The sequence below is a fragment of the Anopheles darlingi genome, chromosome 2, assembly GCF_943734745.1.
Source record: "Anopheles darlingi chromosome 2, idAnoDarlMG_H_01, whole genome shotgun sequence".
NCBI classification, from domain to species: domain Eukaryota; kingdom Metazoa; phylum Arthropoda; class Insecta; order Diptera; family Culicidae; genus Anopheles; species Anopheles darlingi.
The window spans coordinates 76446057-76461056 of NC_064874.1; the positions used below are offsets into that span (position 1 = coordinate 76446057).

General features: G+C 51.2%; 1 protein-coding gene across 1 annotated transcript in view; it reads right to left on the bottom strand.

Annotated features, from left to right (window-relative positions):
- The window catches only part of LOC125959536 (neurogenic protein big brain-like), a 21329-nt gene extending 7910 nt beyond the window's left edge, over positions 1-13419 (bottom strand). The window contains exons 1-3 of the mRNA XM_049692361.1: positions 13219-13419; positions 10802-10968; positions 9562-9688 (exon numbers count right to left, since the gene is read on the bottom strand). Of these exons, the coding sequence (XP_049548318.1) occupies positions 9562-9688; positions 10802-10968; positions 13219-13406 (482 nt within the window). The 5' untranslated portion in view covers positions 13407-13419. The remainder of the gene's footprint in view (positions 1-9561; positions 9689-10801; positions 10969-13218) is intronic.
- Positions 13420-15000: the final 1581 nt, after the last annotated feature.

The following is a 15000-nucleotide window of genomic DNA, read 5'->3' on the forward strand; positions in this document are numbered from 1 at the left end:
GAGGAAGCGGAAACGAAGCGATGAATAAGGCATGAGCGGGAACGCGTGTGGCCGGTGTGTCGCACGCAGGTGTCGCGCACCGGAACCACCTTCCACACCAGCATGCCGCATCGCCGGGACGGACTCGGCATGATGGACCCGTGTCATGCGAAGAGTATGCTCCGTAGGACATTTCATTTAAACGCTCGCCGACTAGTGACCTGGTACGAACAGCCTATTCTGCTTCGTTGACCGACCGACCGACCGACCAACCGAGCGAGCGAGCGAGAGAACGCATCAAAAAGGACCTGCCCCGGAGGAGATTAGGATGCCCGTTGACGGCCATCTTTTATTATTAATACATTTCGCTCCTTTAAAGAAACGTCCGCAAGGCAAGCTGCTTATGCAAAGCACCACCACCACCACCACCACCACCAGCACCGCCTACCGTGCGATAACAACGTTGATGCTGATGACGAGGATCCCGGACCGCAAGTCCGCTGCCATCCTTAGCGATGACATATCATCCTTTATCCGCGCAGCGAACGAAGACGGATTGGATGGAACGGAACGGAATGGTACGGTATGGAATGGAATGGGATCGGAACGGTGGTGTTGGATTACTGTGGATTCTGCTTCCTTTCTGCCGCTGCCTTCCGAAACCCGGGTACCGGAAGAGCTTGCTTCCGGATCGTGTGACAAAGTGTTCGCCAACTTGTTCGGTGCGCACTTCCGGCTCCGGCCCGGGGCCACCGTTTTTTGTTGTCTCTCCCGACGCGCAAATGCTCATTCCTTTACATTTCCTGCGCTTCCTGTGACCGCTTTTCAGGAGTGCGCGAGCTGCACCTGGCCGGTTGGCCTCTAGGCCCGGTGCCCTCAATAGCTTCGGTAGCTCGAGCACCATTCCATGGGACCGGTGCGCGAGCGCTGCCAGCGTAAACAACAATCCAGGCAAAAACAAATTCCGATACACGATCGGCACACGTGGTAGGTGCCAGGCGCATTCCCGGGCGCAGAGCATTGTCACGCGGTTTACTGTGTAAACCGCCGACCCGGTGTTGTGGTTCCATTTGAGGAAAAATGATGAATGCAAACGCAGCATGCGTATGTTAAAAATATTTCAATTACATTCACTCGCTCTAATAGATCAGAGGAAGCATTGAGTATAGTTTTTGTTTCCCGGAGGTGTCCTTCTAATTGCTCATTACGGAACATCAACAGACACATCGAGAGCAAAGAACGGTCCAGGCAGCTGTAAAATGGAAATCATTTCAATCCACATCTTTAACACGTCGATTGCCAGGCAGTAATTCAAAACCCTCATCAATCATACGCGGTAAAGTAACTAGAAAAATGTGTTTCTTTTTTTTAGGGCAGTTGACTTCTTTCATAAAAATAGGCCCATATCGATGGCAGTGACACGCTGGAAACGGAGAACACGTGGCGCGTACTAAGCGTTATTGGAAAGCGCAGCATAAATCATATCCCTATGCGATGCGATTCCGTAGGGGTGTGTGCGGTTGCATGCCATCAAACCGCTGCCAGCATTCCACACATGTGCCAGGTCGTCTCGGTAACCAGGCATTCCCAGACATCCGAGCACCAGTCGCTGCCAGATGCCGTTTTTGTACGGCATTTCCTCGGGAGTTGTTTTTTCCCCGCTTTTGGATCGTGAAATTTGAAAGAAGAAAAACCAACCAACTCGACGACGACGACCACGAAAAGTATCCCTCATCTTTTTCCAGCATCCGGTAGCCGGAAAACCATTTCTGGAATACCAGGCGGGAAGTTTTGAAGCTCCTCGATTTCATTAGTACCTTCGTAAACCAGCACCGTTATTAACCCTCCCCCAATCCGCCGGGTAAGTGTGCTTCATAAAACATACTCCAGCTTACTTGTCTTTCAACGTGGGCTATGCGGCGGGCATGACCGATTTGTCTTTCTCTCGTTCATATCTTTCAGCTTACCAATACGACTGGAACGGATGAGCGCCGGCTGAGGACAGATGATCGACGTCAAGCGAGTGGCAAAAGGCTTCAATGCACGTTATTGCAGCTTAACCTTTTCACACACACGCACGCAGCATGCCACAGCATACCGTCATATGACTGTGAACCCTTAACTTTTTTTGAATCGTTTCCCGTGAGCGCGCGCGCACACACACATACAGAAGCCCCGGGATGAAAGGTGCAGCAACCGAAAAGCGGCAAGCGGCGGAAAAACTTTGGGCATTTCTCCGTTTTTTTTCCCCTCCAGACATCCGTGTCCCAAGAAACCCTTTTACCGATCGGTTCGTCCTTTTCACCGGCACCTTCCAAAGGAAACGGGGAGCGGGGAAGGGAACTTATGAATACCAGAGTTCAAGAGTGCTACTGTGGAAAGCCATCGAAGGAAAGGCCACGCCGGGGGTGGCAAGACACGAGATGATGATGCTGATGATCGGTTTCCTCCGAGCTGCTAATGATACGCATAAGCACACGAACACGGGGGTACCACGGGCCACCAGCCGCATCCGTTCCTATCAATCTGGAACATCTTGCCGGGGCTGCAAGAACATCTCCGGTTGTTTGTATTCTGGATCTTTTTGAGGATTTTTTAACCATTTTTTTGTCCCCCAAACCCATTTCACTCCGAGGACGATAGCGAGGCTGGCGCTGGTACGGTGCAGCTGAAAAGGGCTGTGCACCGGTGCACAGCAACGTGTGTGTGTGTTGCCGGGACATGCTGCTGCTGCTGCTTCTGGCATCATCGCTGGCGCATTCCTTCGCTTATTGGTAAGCATCTATTTCCGCCCCAAAGACTAGCAGGAGGTGAGTTCATGAATGTAATTTTTCAAGAGCAGCTGGATGAGAGTGTGTCTTGTCTTCATTTTTTTTTTTTTTTTTTTGTTGGTTCTCCCCGAAAACTCCTGACAAAGGACCATGTCGCTGTCGTCAGCATCGAGCTGATGTACGCCACTAAACAGCAGGATGCTCTCGCTTGTCTCGCCGAGATAGGCGCTGGATTTCGCGCGCTCGTTACGAAAACATTAAAAGGCAAATCCCCGATCTCAGCGCTGAATGGCCGGGGCCGGGTTCAGGGAACCGGAGCGCCGCGAAACGGCGGTTCAATACGCCGAGCGCGAAGCGTCAAAGTCACTTGAAAGTGAGAGTTTAGAGCATCAAACAACGATAAGTGCCGCATGCCACGGCGTACGCCCGGTTACGGCCGGTTTTTTGTGTTCTTTTTGGACCTCAAAAAGGCTTCTTTTGGGATCGGGATTTGTGGTGATTGCGCTGCAGAAACGGCTGCGAGTTAATTTTGAAACGATGTGCACTTGCGATACTTCAGTTTTTGCTCGACACGACGGTTCATCGTCGACTGTAAACGTGATGGTGATAAAGGAGCGAGCAATCATTGCGAGAATGTTATGTAGTTCAATTTGATTTATAAGACTGGATCATAAACCTCCGAACGGAAGTCGGACAGCTGGATTTACGTTTATGAACACAATAGTTCCTTTGAGATTTTTGCTTATTTCTGTTCCTGTTCTAAACAAATATTTGATCACCATCAGGCTCCGCAGACCACGAGCGAAGATGCCACGAACAATAGAAGAATGTTCTACTCCAGATCTATTCCCCAAGGATCATGCAGAAGGCGTCCAAATCGAGTAGACAAAACAAATACACGGAAAAGCATCACACCGCATCGTATTCGAAATTAATGTGCATCACATACGAGCTACATTTGGCGCCAATCTCGGCCGAATTCAATGACCAATGTGCAATCCATCCTCCATCGAACCACGCCATTGTCCCCGTTTGATCAAACATCGAGCAATCGAACCAGAACGCGACGGACTGTCTGGGCATCCCTTGCTTCCTTGGATCCTCGGATCTCGCGCGTCCTGCCGGAGATCGTCCTTTTGTTGTCACGACACTAAACATGCAGTAAAAATTGCATTCGTGCTGCATCATCTATTTTCGTATTAAGAGATTAAAGAGCTCGCTACGGAAGCCACGACCGACCGGAGCTACGACGAAGACGACGAGGATCGCTGACACCCCGAGGGTCTTTGTTTACTTTTCACACCGAATTGAGCGCAAGGTCACACAAGGTAAGCGTTCCCCACCCCTCGTCCGCGAAAGCGATCGTCCTTTCGGGGTGCGTTTAAATGGCGCTCCTCCGGCGGAAGGACGCACGGGAAGAGTCGTCCGGTATTACGTCGTCATATCTTGAATTCACCGCAGTTCCCGGGGAGCACAATAGGCTGAATGGCCGAGCGTACGGCCAACCGTGAACGATTCCTTCCTTCCTTCCCGCATGTGACATGCTTGCGTCACAGCCATTGTAACGGAGCCATCCTTGTCGGGTGACCGGAGGCGCCCGGTGTCGGGCCGCATCTTCTTCACGCATGATCATTCGTTCCGTTCTTAGGATTTCCTTCGCTCGTTCTCATCTCTCTTTTTTTTGTTGGTTTCGTCTGTGTCATTCCGGTGCTTTGTTCTTTCGAAAAAATGCAATTCCAGCACGGAATCCTCGGATATGCCACCAATAGGGCACCCAGCCATGTCCATGTGCTTCCCGTTCTAAGAAGTCATTCAGAGAAAACCTCAGCCGTACGAAGGGAAGCTGAGAAGATCGGAAAGATGTGCAGATGTTTTGCCTAGGAAGCCGTGTGTGTGTGTACAAGGAACAAGCAACAGGCAGCAGGGACAGGGAACCAAAACCCCGACAACAGATTGCTTCGGGAGAGGAGCGATCGGATCGGATTGATCGCATGCATGGTTCAAAGAAATGGCACCAAGGCGCCTTAGTCTGCCCTAGCGGAACGAGCGGTCTAAGAAGAACCGTAAAGACGAATGGTCCCACATCCCCGAAGGAAGCAACAGATCAAAACAGAACCTCCTGCGCATGCCGGCGGCTGGCCGGCGACCGCATCGTGAAGCGCGCGTGGCCATCTGATGCGCGCAGAATGACTCTTCTCCGGCAGCAAACTGTTGCGCATGTTCGCCTGAATCCGAGGGTGTCAGGCGCAGCGGATGAGAGAATCTCATCCGAAAGCTGATACCGGCAAAGACAACCAACCATCTAGCCAGTCCGTTGCTGAGAGATTCCCACATCGTCGCTCTAGACCGTTGACGGCGTGCTGTCAGGCGAGCAACAGGCAACTCCCGAAGCCATGCCGTGCCGGTGCCGGTGAGATTCGAGGAAATCTGACACCATCTGGACAATGGGCCGCGAACGCATCGTCGGTTTTGCAAGGGTTTTCCCCCTTTCTCTCTCTCTCTTTCTTTTTTTCCTCGCTGCTCCATCCATCCATCCAGCCGCCAAGTCAAGATGCTAGCGTATATTTCTTTGAGGGTGGGAAACGGAACCGCTTCACGACGATTATGTCTTCGTCTTCAGCGGTCTGCTGGATGACAACAACAACAACAACATCATGCTGGTTGGAAAGTCCTGATCGTAATCATCTACTCGATTGTACTCTTCTCGAGCTGCTTGCCTTCTTGCAAGGATCCTTCCCAGGATGTCTTCCCTTCAGTAAAAACCAATCCTGCCAGCCTTGTGGTCGCCATGGAAACCCTTTCTTTTCGGAAACCCGCTGCACTCTCTCCCTCTCTCTATATCTCTTTTTTGTCCTATTCTGTTAATCCTTTCCTTCTTTTGTGCTCGCCGTACCGTGATCCTCGGACCTGAACCGTTACCTACTGGCAGCATCACACTGCGGAGCCCAGCTGCCCATCAGGTATGCATCGACGTGGGCCCGAGGCATCGTCTATTGTCCTAGACTCCTAGTTGCAGCTAGGATTGCATTCAATTGCATTCGGCGCCAATTTCGGTCACCGCCATTATTGACAGACGCGAAAGCGATTCCTGCAGCAGCAAAATCGTTGGCTTTCAACTCTTCGTCGAGGATCAACCAGGATCAGCCAGAACAAAAGGGCTGCATCCCTTGCACGCCGGGGACATTCAATAAACTCGAACCAACCAACCCAAATTTCCATCAAAGGATCACCATAAAGCGGTCGATCCGTCGAAGCTGCATCCATCCGGGCCAATTGAAACGAGAGCGCAAGCGGTAGCGCGGGTACCTCGAGCCCATCTGCCCCAGAAACAGTGGTGGCGCAAGATTGGTGCAATAAACTGGCCATGCTGGTTCAATCCTTTCACCCAGCTGCACTTTTACTGCAATTGCAGCACGATCCCGCTCCGGGTATCCTGGGTTACCGGCTACTGAATTATATGCAGATTGAATAATAAGCCGAGTGAGGCATCAGCTGTCACTAGGAGTCTGGCGATTGACATGCCGCTTCCATAGGTCAGCCGGTAATGAGGGACTAGAGAGAATGGAGTGCTTCATCGAAAACAATTTTAAACCGGCCCACGGACCCTTCAACCCTGATGTGATGGACCACTACCACTATGCTCATCGTCCTTCTCGGTATGAAACACCAAGGGGATTCGCATGGTATCATGGCCAGAACTTGGCAGCGTATTTAGTCAACTGTCCCCATTGACAAATGGCAATGATGAGGTAGCCAAAGCTGTGACAGCGATTGATGCAATCAACCCGAAACACAACCGATCGGTGGTCAATCAAACGATGGAAACCATCGTCGGACGGAACTCGGATACGGAATCACCTTCGGATCTTCATCTTCATTTGACATGTTTGTTATGGGACACCGTCGTCCGTGCTTTTCGTAGACTTTTATACCCCTCTGCCTCTTATGTCTACTGGCGAATCATGAACCGGGACGTCTGCAAGACACAGGAATAGAGCAAACGTCTTCTCGATCTTCGGCCCGCCACCCTGGGGTGGCCCCGTGAATGGTGTCCCGCTGCGAGTACGCAGCTACCCCCGGGGACTGTACGCACGCATGAAAATGCAATTCATCACTGCCAAACGGTTGATGTTGTTGCCGTTGTTGCCACGGTACGGTCCGGGACACAACCATTGTTGTCGTGTTGTTGTTGTCGTCGTCGTCGTCCTCCTTCAAGACGTCTGTTCTTCTCGACGACGCACATCATGGCGAAAATGGGTGAGCACGCTCTCGCGGACATGAAGCAGCAGCAGCAGCAAATGCAACTCATAATCAGCAGCCTGGTGGGAGACACACTTCAGTGCACGGCAGGACATGAAACCTCCTGGGGGCCGCCAGGGGTGGCAGGAAACCACAAATGGCTTTACGAGCCGATACGAGAACGACGACGACCAGAACGATGCGCAAAAGTGGCACAACACGTCCGGTGTGCAGGCAGGCAGGCAGGCAGGCAGGCAGCTGCCAGAAATTCGCTGCCAACCACGAAACGCAGCAGTTCTTCCGCGTCAGACGCCTGCTGCTGCCCCCAGGGCTGCTGGACACTATGTACCAGGCTGCAGCATGAATACCCATTAGCTGGTGCTGAGTGTTGTTGTTTCGATTTTGGATTCTTTTTGATTTGTTGTTTTGGTTTTTTTTTTCTGTGTTGCTTCGTCCTAGGACCTTCGGGCCACCGGGCTGTCCAGGACACGACACAATCAACCTGGCATCGCCACGACGCAACAAACAAGAAACGCAGGAACACACAAAATGAATCCTGCATCCATGTGCTGCTGCTGGTGTTGCTGCTGCTGTTGCTTTCCTTTAAGATCTTCCTTTTTTTTCCTTCGGCACCTTCTTCTGCTCGAGCGGATGCAAGATCCTTGCAGCGTCCCAACTCCTACACCGTCACCATCTTGCCAGCAGTGGACGCGAGGTGGAAAAAAAGACCTAGCGGGCAACCTAAGCAGCACACACGCTCACACCGTGGCGTGGGAAAAAACGTCTCCAACAAAAAACAAAAAAAAGGTCGAAAACTGAAGCAAATCCGACGGATGCGCAGATGGCGCGCGATCGCGTATCCTCGCTGCTCGCAGGATCGAGTTTGCTACAGCAGGCTGTTCCTGTGCGCGATCAGTGCACATGCACTGTGCCACGCCGTGATCCGGATTTCCGCTCCGTTCGGTTCGGATGGGACGAGGCAGTAAAGCAAAATCACTTTACATTCACATCATATGCTCGAGATTGGGATCACTTCCGCTTCCGAGAACTGAATGTTCTGACGCAGCCTCGTTAGAACCTGAACCGAACCGGTCCGCAGGTCGGATTCCCATAGAGACAAAGATCTCGGGGTCTTACTCGGTGGATTTTCGGCGCAATATTCGCCAGCGACACAGATGCGACGAGAACGATCTTCACGTCGATTCGACGTAACGCAGGAGCGTCGTCGCGGACTGCTTTTCATCCCAATACGCCCAATGAATACACGGGAGAGGTTATCTCCACCTTCTCCTCTTCTTGGAGCCGCATCAACAATTCTGTCTCACGCGCCAACGATAGGGAGGGGGCGGGGGGGGGGGTGGTCCCCTGGATGAGTACGTTCCTACGCGTACGCACCATCTGGACGACCCCCTGCCACGAGCTGAACGGAATCATCCCCGGTGACGGCTGCCATTGACTCAATGGCGTCCCAAACACGGGGTGGCAAGAGGGGGGGCCAGACTCCAGGGGCTCGTCATCCAGGCACTCCCATAGTGGCTCGTTATCATCATTATCGAACGCGGCTCAGGCGTCAGGCGTCAGGCGGCTCGTGGCGTGGTCTGGCGCGTCGCGTTGCCACCAGCGGCCGGATGTCGTTTCGTCGTTTTTTCGCCATTCCATTCGCCACCGGGTTGGATAAAACGGGGCGGCAAAAAGGAAGAGGAGTAAGCAAGAGAGAGAGAGCGAGAGAGAGGGAGAGAGGGACCCTTATAGCGGGTCGCTTGGTCGCCGACTGTATCACCTGCCTCGCGGCTCCGGCCGTGGCCGTGTGTTTATCATCCATAAATTATCGTCAGCAACAGGCTTCTGCTACAGAAAATTGAGGTTATAGCTCGGGACCTGGTGCGGCCGAACCGGGCTCCGGGCTGCGGTGCCCGGTGCGATGGCACGTGTGCGAAACGATGGCCTCTGCGCGGATCCGCAGATCATTCGCAGTTGCACGGTGGCACCACCACCACCCCCGAAACACACCCCTTTACCGCGGTGCGTCATCGTTCTATTCAGCCGGACTGGATTGTAGAACTGTTCTGTTTACTCTACGGGTATGACTGCTGCTGCTGGTGGTGGTGTAGTACAAACCCTGTGCTGACGCAAGCGGCCGGCGCTTGCTGGGGACCCCACAGTAGGTCGCCACACGCAAAAAGGAGGGCTAACTGGGGTAACTTCAACTGCGATTCCTTTACCATGGTCGACCGATTCTCAACCCTTCGTATTGGGGCGTCTATACAGAAGGGGTGGGATCCCCTTGGACAAGTTTTTTAAAAAAAGGAGAGATGAAAATGAAGAACCCGGGATTCATGGGGCGTCTCCGTGGTGACCGTGGACTCCAATAGAACCGAGAGTGTGTGTGTGTGTGTGTGTGTGTGTGTGCAGTACAGTGAGGTACCGATTTTATCGCCATTAATTTGGGGATGTCTGATCATCTGGAGCGAGGCATCTCGCTCGCTGGATTTGAGCCAAAAATTGGAGAGAGAGAGCTGGATTTGGTTCCTTGGTTTCGGCGTGGAATCGAGTGCAGAAATAGTGAACTTACCCGTACAGCATGGCGGCACCGGCTATCGATCCACCGCACTGGGCCGTAATGTAGAGGAAGGCGCGAAGGGGCGATATCTTTCGCGTCACCGCCAGAGCCATGGTGACAGCTGGATTTATATGTGCGCCTGTGGATGAAAAAAGGAGGAAGAAAAGAGACAAGAAGGTGAGTTTCAGCTTCAGCGCAGATCGTTACCATTACATCCGGTCTTTGGTCTTTCTGGTGTGCCACCGCGGCGCGGTCGTCCATTATTGGTCGTCGTTGCGCTGCACTTGTTGATGTGCCGGCCAGCGAGAATGCATAACTGCGACTGCGAATGCGAAACTTGTGCTGGTGCAGCTGGTATAATCAATGGTCGTCGGTCGTAATCAATTCACCGGCGTCGCCAGGCCGTGCTGGTATTACGAGAGCATCTCATCGCTCACGATACGCACAAACTCTTTAAAAACGGAGCGCTTTCAGCGGTTAAAGCTGCTCTCCATGCATCAACCCTACCGATGGCCAAACTGCTGTGTGGACCATGTGTTTGCACAGCATAAAATCGATAATGAATTACACTCATTCGGAGCCGCCCCGTACCGGTGGAAAAAAGAAAACAAAAATTCGGATAATTATGGAGAGCCACCAGAAAGTAGAACCATAAATTGATGAGTTTCTTGCTTCCCCCTTCCCCCCAGCGTCCGATTGGTCATCACCGCGGTTCTAGAGATCGGCCATACTGTGCACAGCTGCAAGTAATGGCTAACACCTTCACGCGTGCCAGTGCCACACTTCGGGGCTCCATAAATTCAAAACCGACATTCAAACCGGACCGTGGTCAATAGGGCGGAGGGTGTGTGGTGTGGTCTGTAATTAAGTTCCATTTTTTGTTTGAGAGCGAAAAAAAATAAACACCAACAAAGGCAAGCATAACTGACCCCGTTTTACCGTTCAAATATGAGGCTAAAACATGGGAAAACCTCCCGCGTATCCCGCGGGGATAGCACCACGTATTGGAATCAACAAACCATCATTTTAAACATCTGCATTACAACCTTGAACGCACCACCCGGGTACCAACCGGGTAAGGATGTTGGATTGTGCATTACGAAATAATTTTTATTTGGATGAAATATTTTAAACAGGACCTTTTCGTACCGCTTGTTATTAGTACCTGGCACACCCAAAAAGCACATTTCCCAAAAACGGTTTGCACCTCTCCCGGGCTTTTCCCGAGGTTCGCCCCCCGAACATGACCTACCTGAGACGTGCAGAAAGCACTGCGTCAGAACGACGACGATCATGCCGGAGGCCAGCGAGGTGGCCAGCAGCAGCGAAGAAACGCTCGCGCCCACACCGGCTCCTGCCGCGGCACCACAAACGACGAACACGTAGAAGAACGATGCCAGACACTCCGACATGACACATCTGGAAAGTGGGCGAAAGAGAAGAGAAGAGCAGAAAGTTATTCCCGAAGTTCTTGGTGTTTTTTTGGAGCAATTTTTGAAATGAAAAGTGCTGGAAGAAGAAGGTAATGGGTCTATTTAGCAAAACCGAGCGCGACGAAAACTCTCCGCTATGGTGGGCTATATGTAGAGAACCGACTTGGTGTACCTTATACCTGCGACGCCTTCGAGCTCTTCGATGATTTGGCCCTGTGTGAAGCAAACCGGAACGCAAACCTCTTTCTTGCCAGATGTCTCTTCCGTCCGCCTACCGTCTTCAGGTATGGTCGGGCGGCTCCAGCAGAGCATAAACTTTATCCCCGCGTGCCCGAAACCGGCAGTGGTTCCGTCGAGCCATCGATCAACCCGCCTGTCGCCATGTTTGAACAACAAGCGTCCGCCCGATTGTTGTTTGCGTTTGTTGGACGCCGATTTGTATCAAAACAGCCAATCTATTCTCCAACTTCAACCTCAACCTCGGTTCGGCTCAAGATGCAACCGCGCTTGCAATTTATGATACCGAAAACGAAAAGACACACCGGATACGCGATCGGCGATGACGTGCATTTTTAGCCGATTTGCGTCGTCGACGTCGTCGACGCCGTCGCCTTTTCGTCGAGGGTGCGCGGTGCCAAGATCGACAAAGTAATTTTGCATCGGCAGATGTTTCGATTCACGCCGATGCCGACACCGATGCCGTGGTGGTGGCGGTGGCCGGGAGTCGTCGTCGACGTCGTCTAACGAAATTCCAAAAATCAACGGCTTGCTCAAGGTTAAGCCGTGGGTAAAGGTCCTTCGTCAGCCGGCGGCAGCAGATGATTTCTGTCGTGTGCGACTTGGGAGACGCTCACGAACGAGCGATAGGGAAAGCGGGAGGAAGGAGAGGTTGGTTTTTTAACTCACACGCGACTCACACGGGGCCATTTCTTTATGCTAACCCCGTCCCGTCGCGCTATCTCCCTCCGTTCGCTGGTCGCGATGATGATGCTACCAGCTGAACGAACCCATTTTAAGCGAGTTATTTTAAGATATCCTTTAACCATTCGCACCAAACCGAGCAAAAGCGACTCACAGGCGCACGCCGATGCCGTACTACGTACATTTGCTGCACATCCGTCATGGCGCTCCAGCATGGCAGGCTCCCGGGTGTAGCCAAACGGGGGCTCCAGTATGTTACATGTTGTCGCCGTCGTCCATGGCTTTGGATTTGCGTTGCGCGTCGTTTTCGTCGTGCTTTTTTGGTCCGAAACCGTCATCCTTCAGCGAAATGGGAACGCGGGACCTGATGCCGTTGTTTCGGTGTCACAGCTTCCAGACCAGGGACCGGGGAGCACGTTTTCGATCGCGACACGTCCGTGGGCGCCGGACGACGCGAGTGTTTACCTTTCCTTTTGAATAGCTCACGATATCATGGCCAGCATGCTGTGACGGGGCGTCCCTTTTAATCGCCCTTTTAACCATCTCCTTTATCGATATTATCTTTCGTTAGCGGCATAATTGAAATATTCAAAACCGAAACCCAACACAAGCTATCGAACAACTGTGTGAGGGGAGGGGGAGTGGTGGTGAGCAGATGCCTAATCGGTGCATCGATGGTTTCGACCATGAACATCATTCCAGCTGGACAAGGGCGAGCGTTCGAGGGGCGCCCCAAGAAAGTGAAATCCATATTTGATGGAGTCTTGGCTCCAAATAACAACAACCATCAACAACACCACCGGCAGCCAGGGGAAACAGTTGTGCGGGAAAAATGGTTGCATTTTTATGTAGCTCATAACCAAAAGGGAGAGGGAGCAGCATCGGACGAGCCAATCAGTTGCTCGGGTAAGGTCGTCGCGCCCGGGAGGTGGTCCAAGATGCTTCGATGCTTTATCAAAAAACATCAAAACCACTTGACTGTACCGAACGACCGGCACCGAACCGAACGAGGAGAGGAGACCGAGGGTGCCCGTAGAGCCGGGGAATCGTTCCGGACGAAAGGAAATGATAATTGCTTGTACGAGTGATTAATTAGTGCAACCGGTGGAAGTGGGGAGCCGGGGCTATGCTTATCGGTCCACTCGTTCGTTCGCCCGGTCGAGAATGTCACCAAAGTCCCGTATCGGTTTAATTGATTCTTAGAAAGTATCCCGTTGAATAACTTATTCGTCTGGACACCGAGTGGATGCAGATGGTATGGCACATGTGAAACAATCCGTGGGGAATCTCATACAGTAGGGATGAGCTTGCTTACCTCCACAGTTCCAACGTGCGCAGCTCCTTGTGCATGTTGGCTCGTCCATGCACCGCCGAGTGGGACATCTTGGGACCGGCATCCTTGCGCAGTGCCTCCAGCCGCTCCACGAGCTGCACTATATGAAAGTCAATGTTCCTATCCATGAGGCGGCAATGGCTTTCCTCGGACACTGTTGATTGATTCATTTGGCACACTTCTCTCCCGTTCTCTGCTTCGCTGCACACACTCCCGATTACTGGAAGTGGAGGGGTTTTCCGCAGCACCTGGGCCTTTCACAGACACTCACTATATTGCTCGGTTGCACACTACCGCCTGCCGTGTTCTCGAATCAATTTGTTCTGGTTCTATGGACACACAACACGCGTGTAGACACCTTCTGCTAAGATCCAAACTAATGGTCTGTGGCTGGTAGCACAGTTTGTCGAAGCACAATTTTACACAGATTAAACTTTAATATCTCGTACTTGGTGTCTGGTACAATATGAACAGCATAAAAAACCAACACTCAAATCAATAGCACAGCACGATGATAACACGCCTGCCTGATCAGCCTTTCACCAACGTCCTGAAGCACTCGAGTGTGTACGACGGACGACGGCAACAACCCACGTGTGTTCGCGACCGCTGCCCTGCGTGTTATGAGGGATCTTGCCGCGCGAAGCCATGCTCGATGCCGGCTTCCGGCGAAGCATGTGGCGATACGATGTTGAGGGAGAACCCCCGAACGAAAGAGCACGCTGCGCAGGACGAAGCTGGGCTTTCTAAGAAAGTAGGAATTTCCTGACCTACACGAAATCCCGATACCTCGGGTCCTGCACGTGAAAACTTTATTTATGGCGTCAATATTTTAATTGCTTCATGATAGAATAGGTCATTTTTATGCTTGTATTCGCAGCTGGAATTCCCATTCGCATTGTTGGGCCTTTCAAAAGCGCGGTCCATGGAGAATTTATTGTGGACCGTTCTTCTTGAAAAAGGACATTATAGCGCTCATGATGCGCCCTGTTTAGTTGTGTAAACATTTGTTTCTGCATATCGCAATGCCAAAGGTTACTATTCTTATCAACCCAGCGGGTTGTTGTTTAAATTTTAATTCCTTCAATCCTCACGAATGTCCAGAAATTGAAAACTACATAATGTGGTTTTGTGAACTCAATTTTATCCGGTTTTTGCTTACATTGCAAAGGCGTGATTTGTGGAATACATTTGGCGGACTTGATGAACATGTGGAAAGAGGAGAATGTGGAAAGGTGAGGAGAGGGTTGCGAATGACTTATTAAACGTCCTCCATCTCTTTCAGATATCTTAATAGGTGATTCTAAGTTAGTAATTGCCCTAAAAGCTCACACCTTCCCGGTTGAATAACTTTTTTAAAAAAGTCATTATAAACGTTAAATAGAACCATCAAGGTAGGTTCGAGGGAGAGGTCATAACATTTTCATTGTCGATTGATAATATTTAGGTAGTTTTTCGATTTATTCGTTTAAGGAGCTGTCGCAGCGAGGTGTACAGAAATTACATAGGTATTGCAGAAAGATTGCTGGGTAGTTTCGCAACATGGTTGATAATAGCCCATTTCCAACAAACCCAATGATAGTTGGATTTTAACGACGGATTTTGAGCTGGTGAAAGTAATTTCCATAAACGAACGCACAAAAATGATAACAAGAAGAAAGTTATGACTCTTTGAAGAGTTAAAGTAACGGCAAATTCAAATAAACGATCAGTCGAAACAAAAAACAATAGAAACGATAGAAAAAACGCGATAAACAATATAAA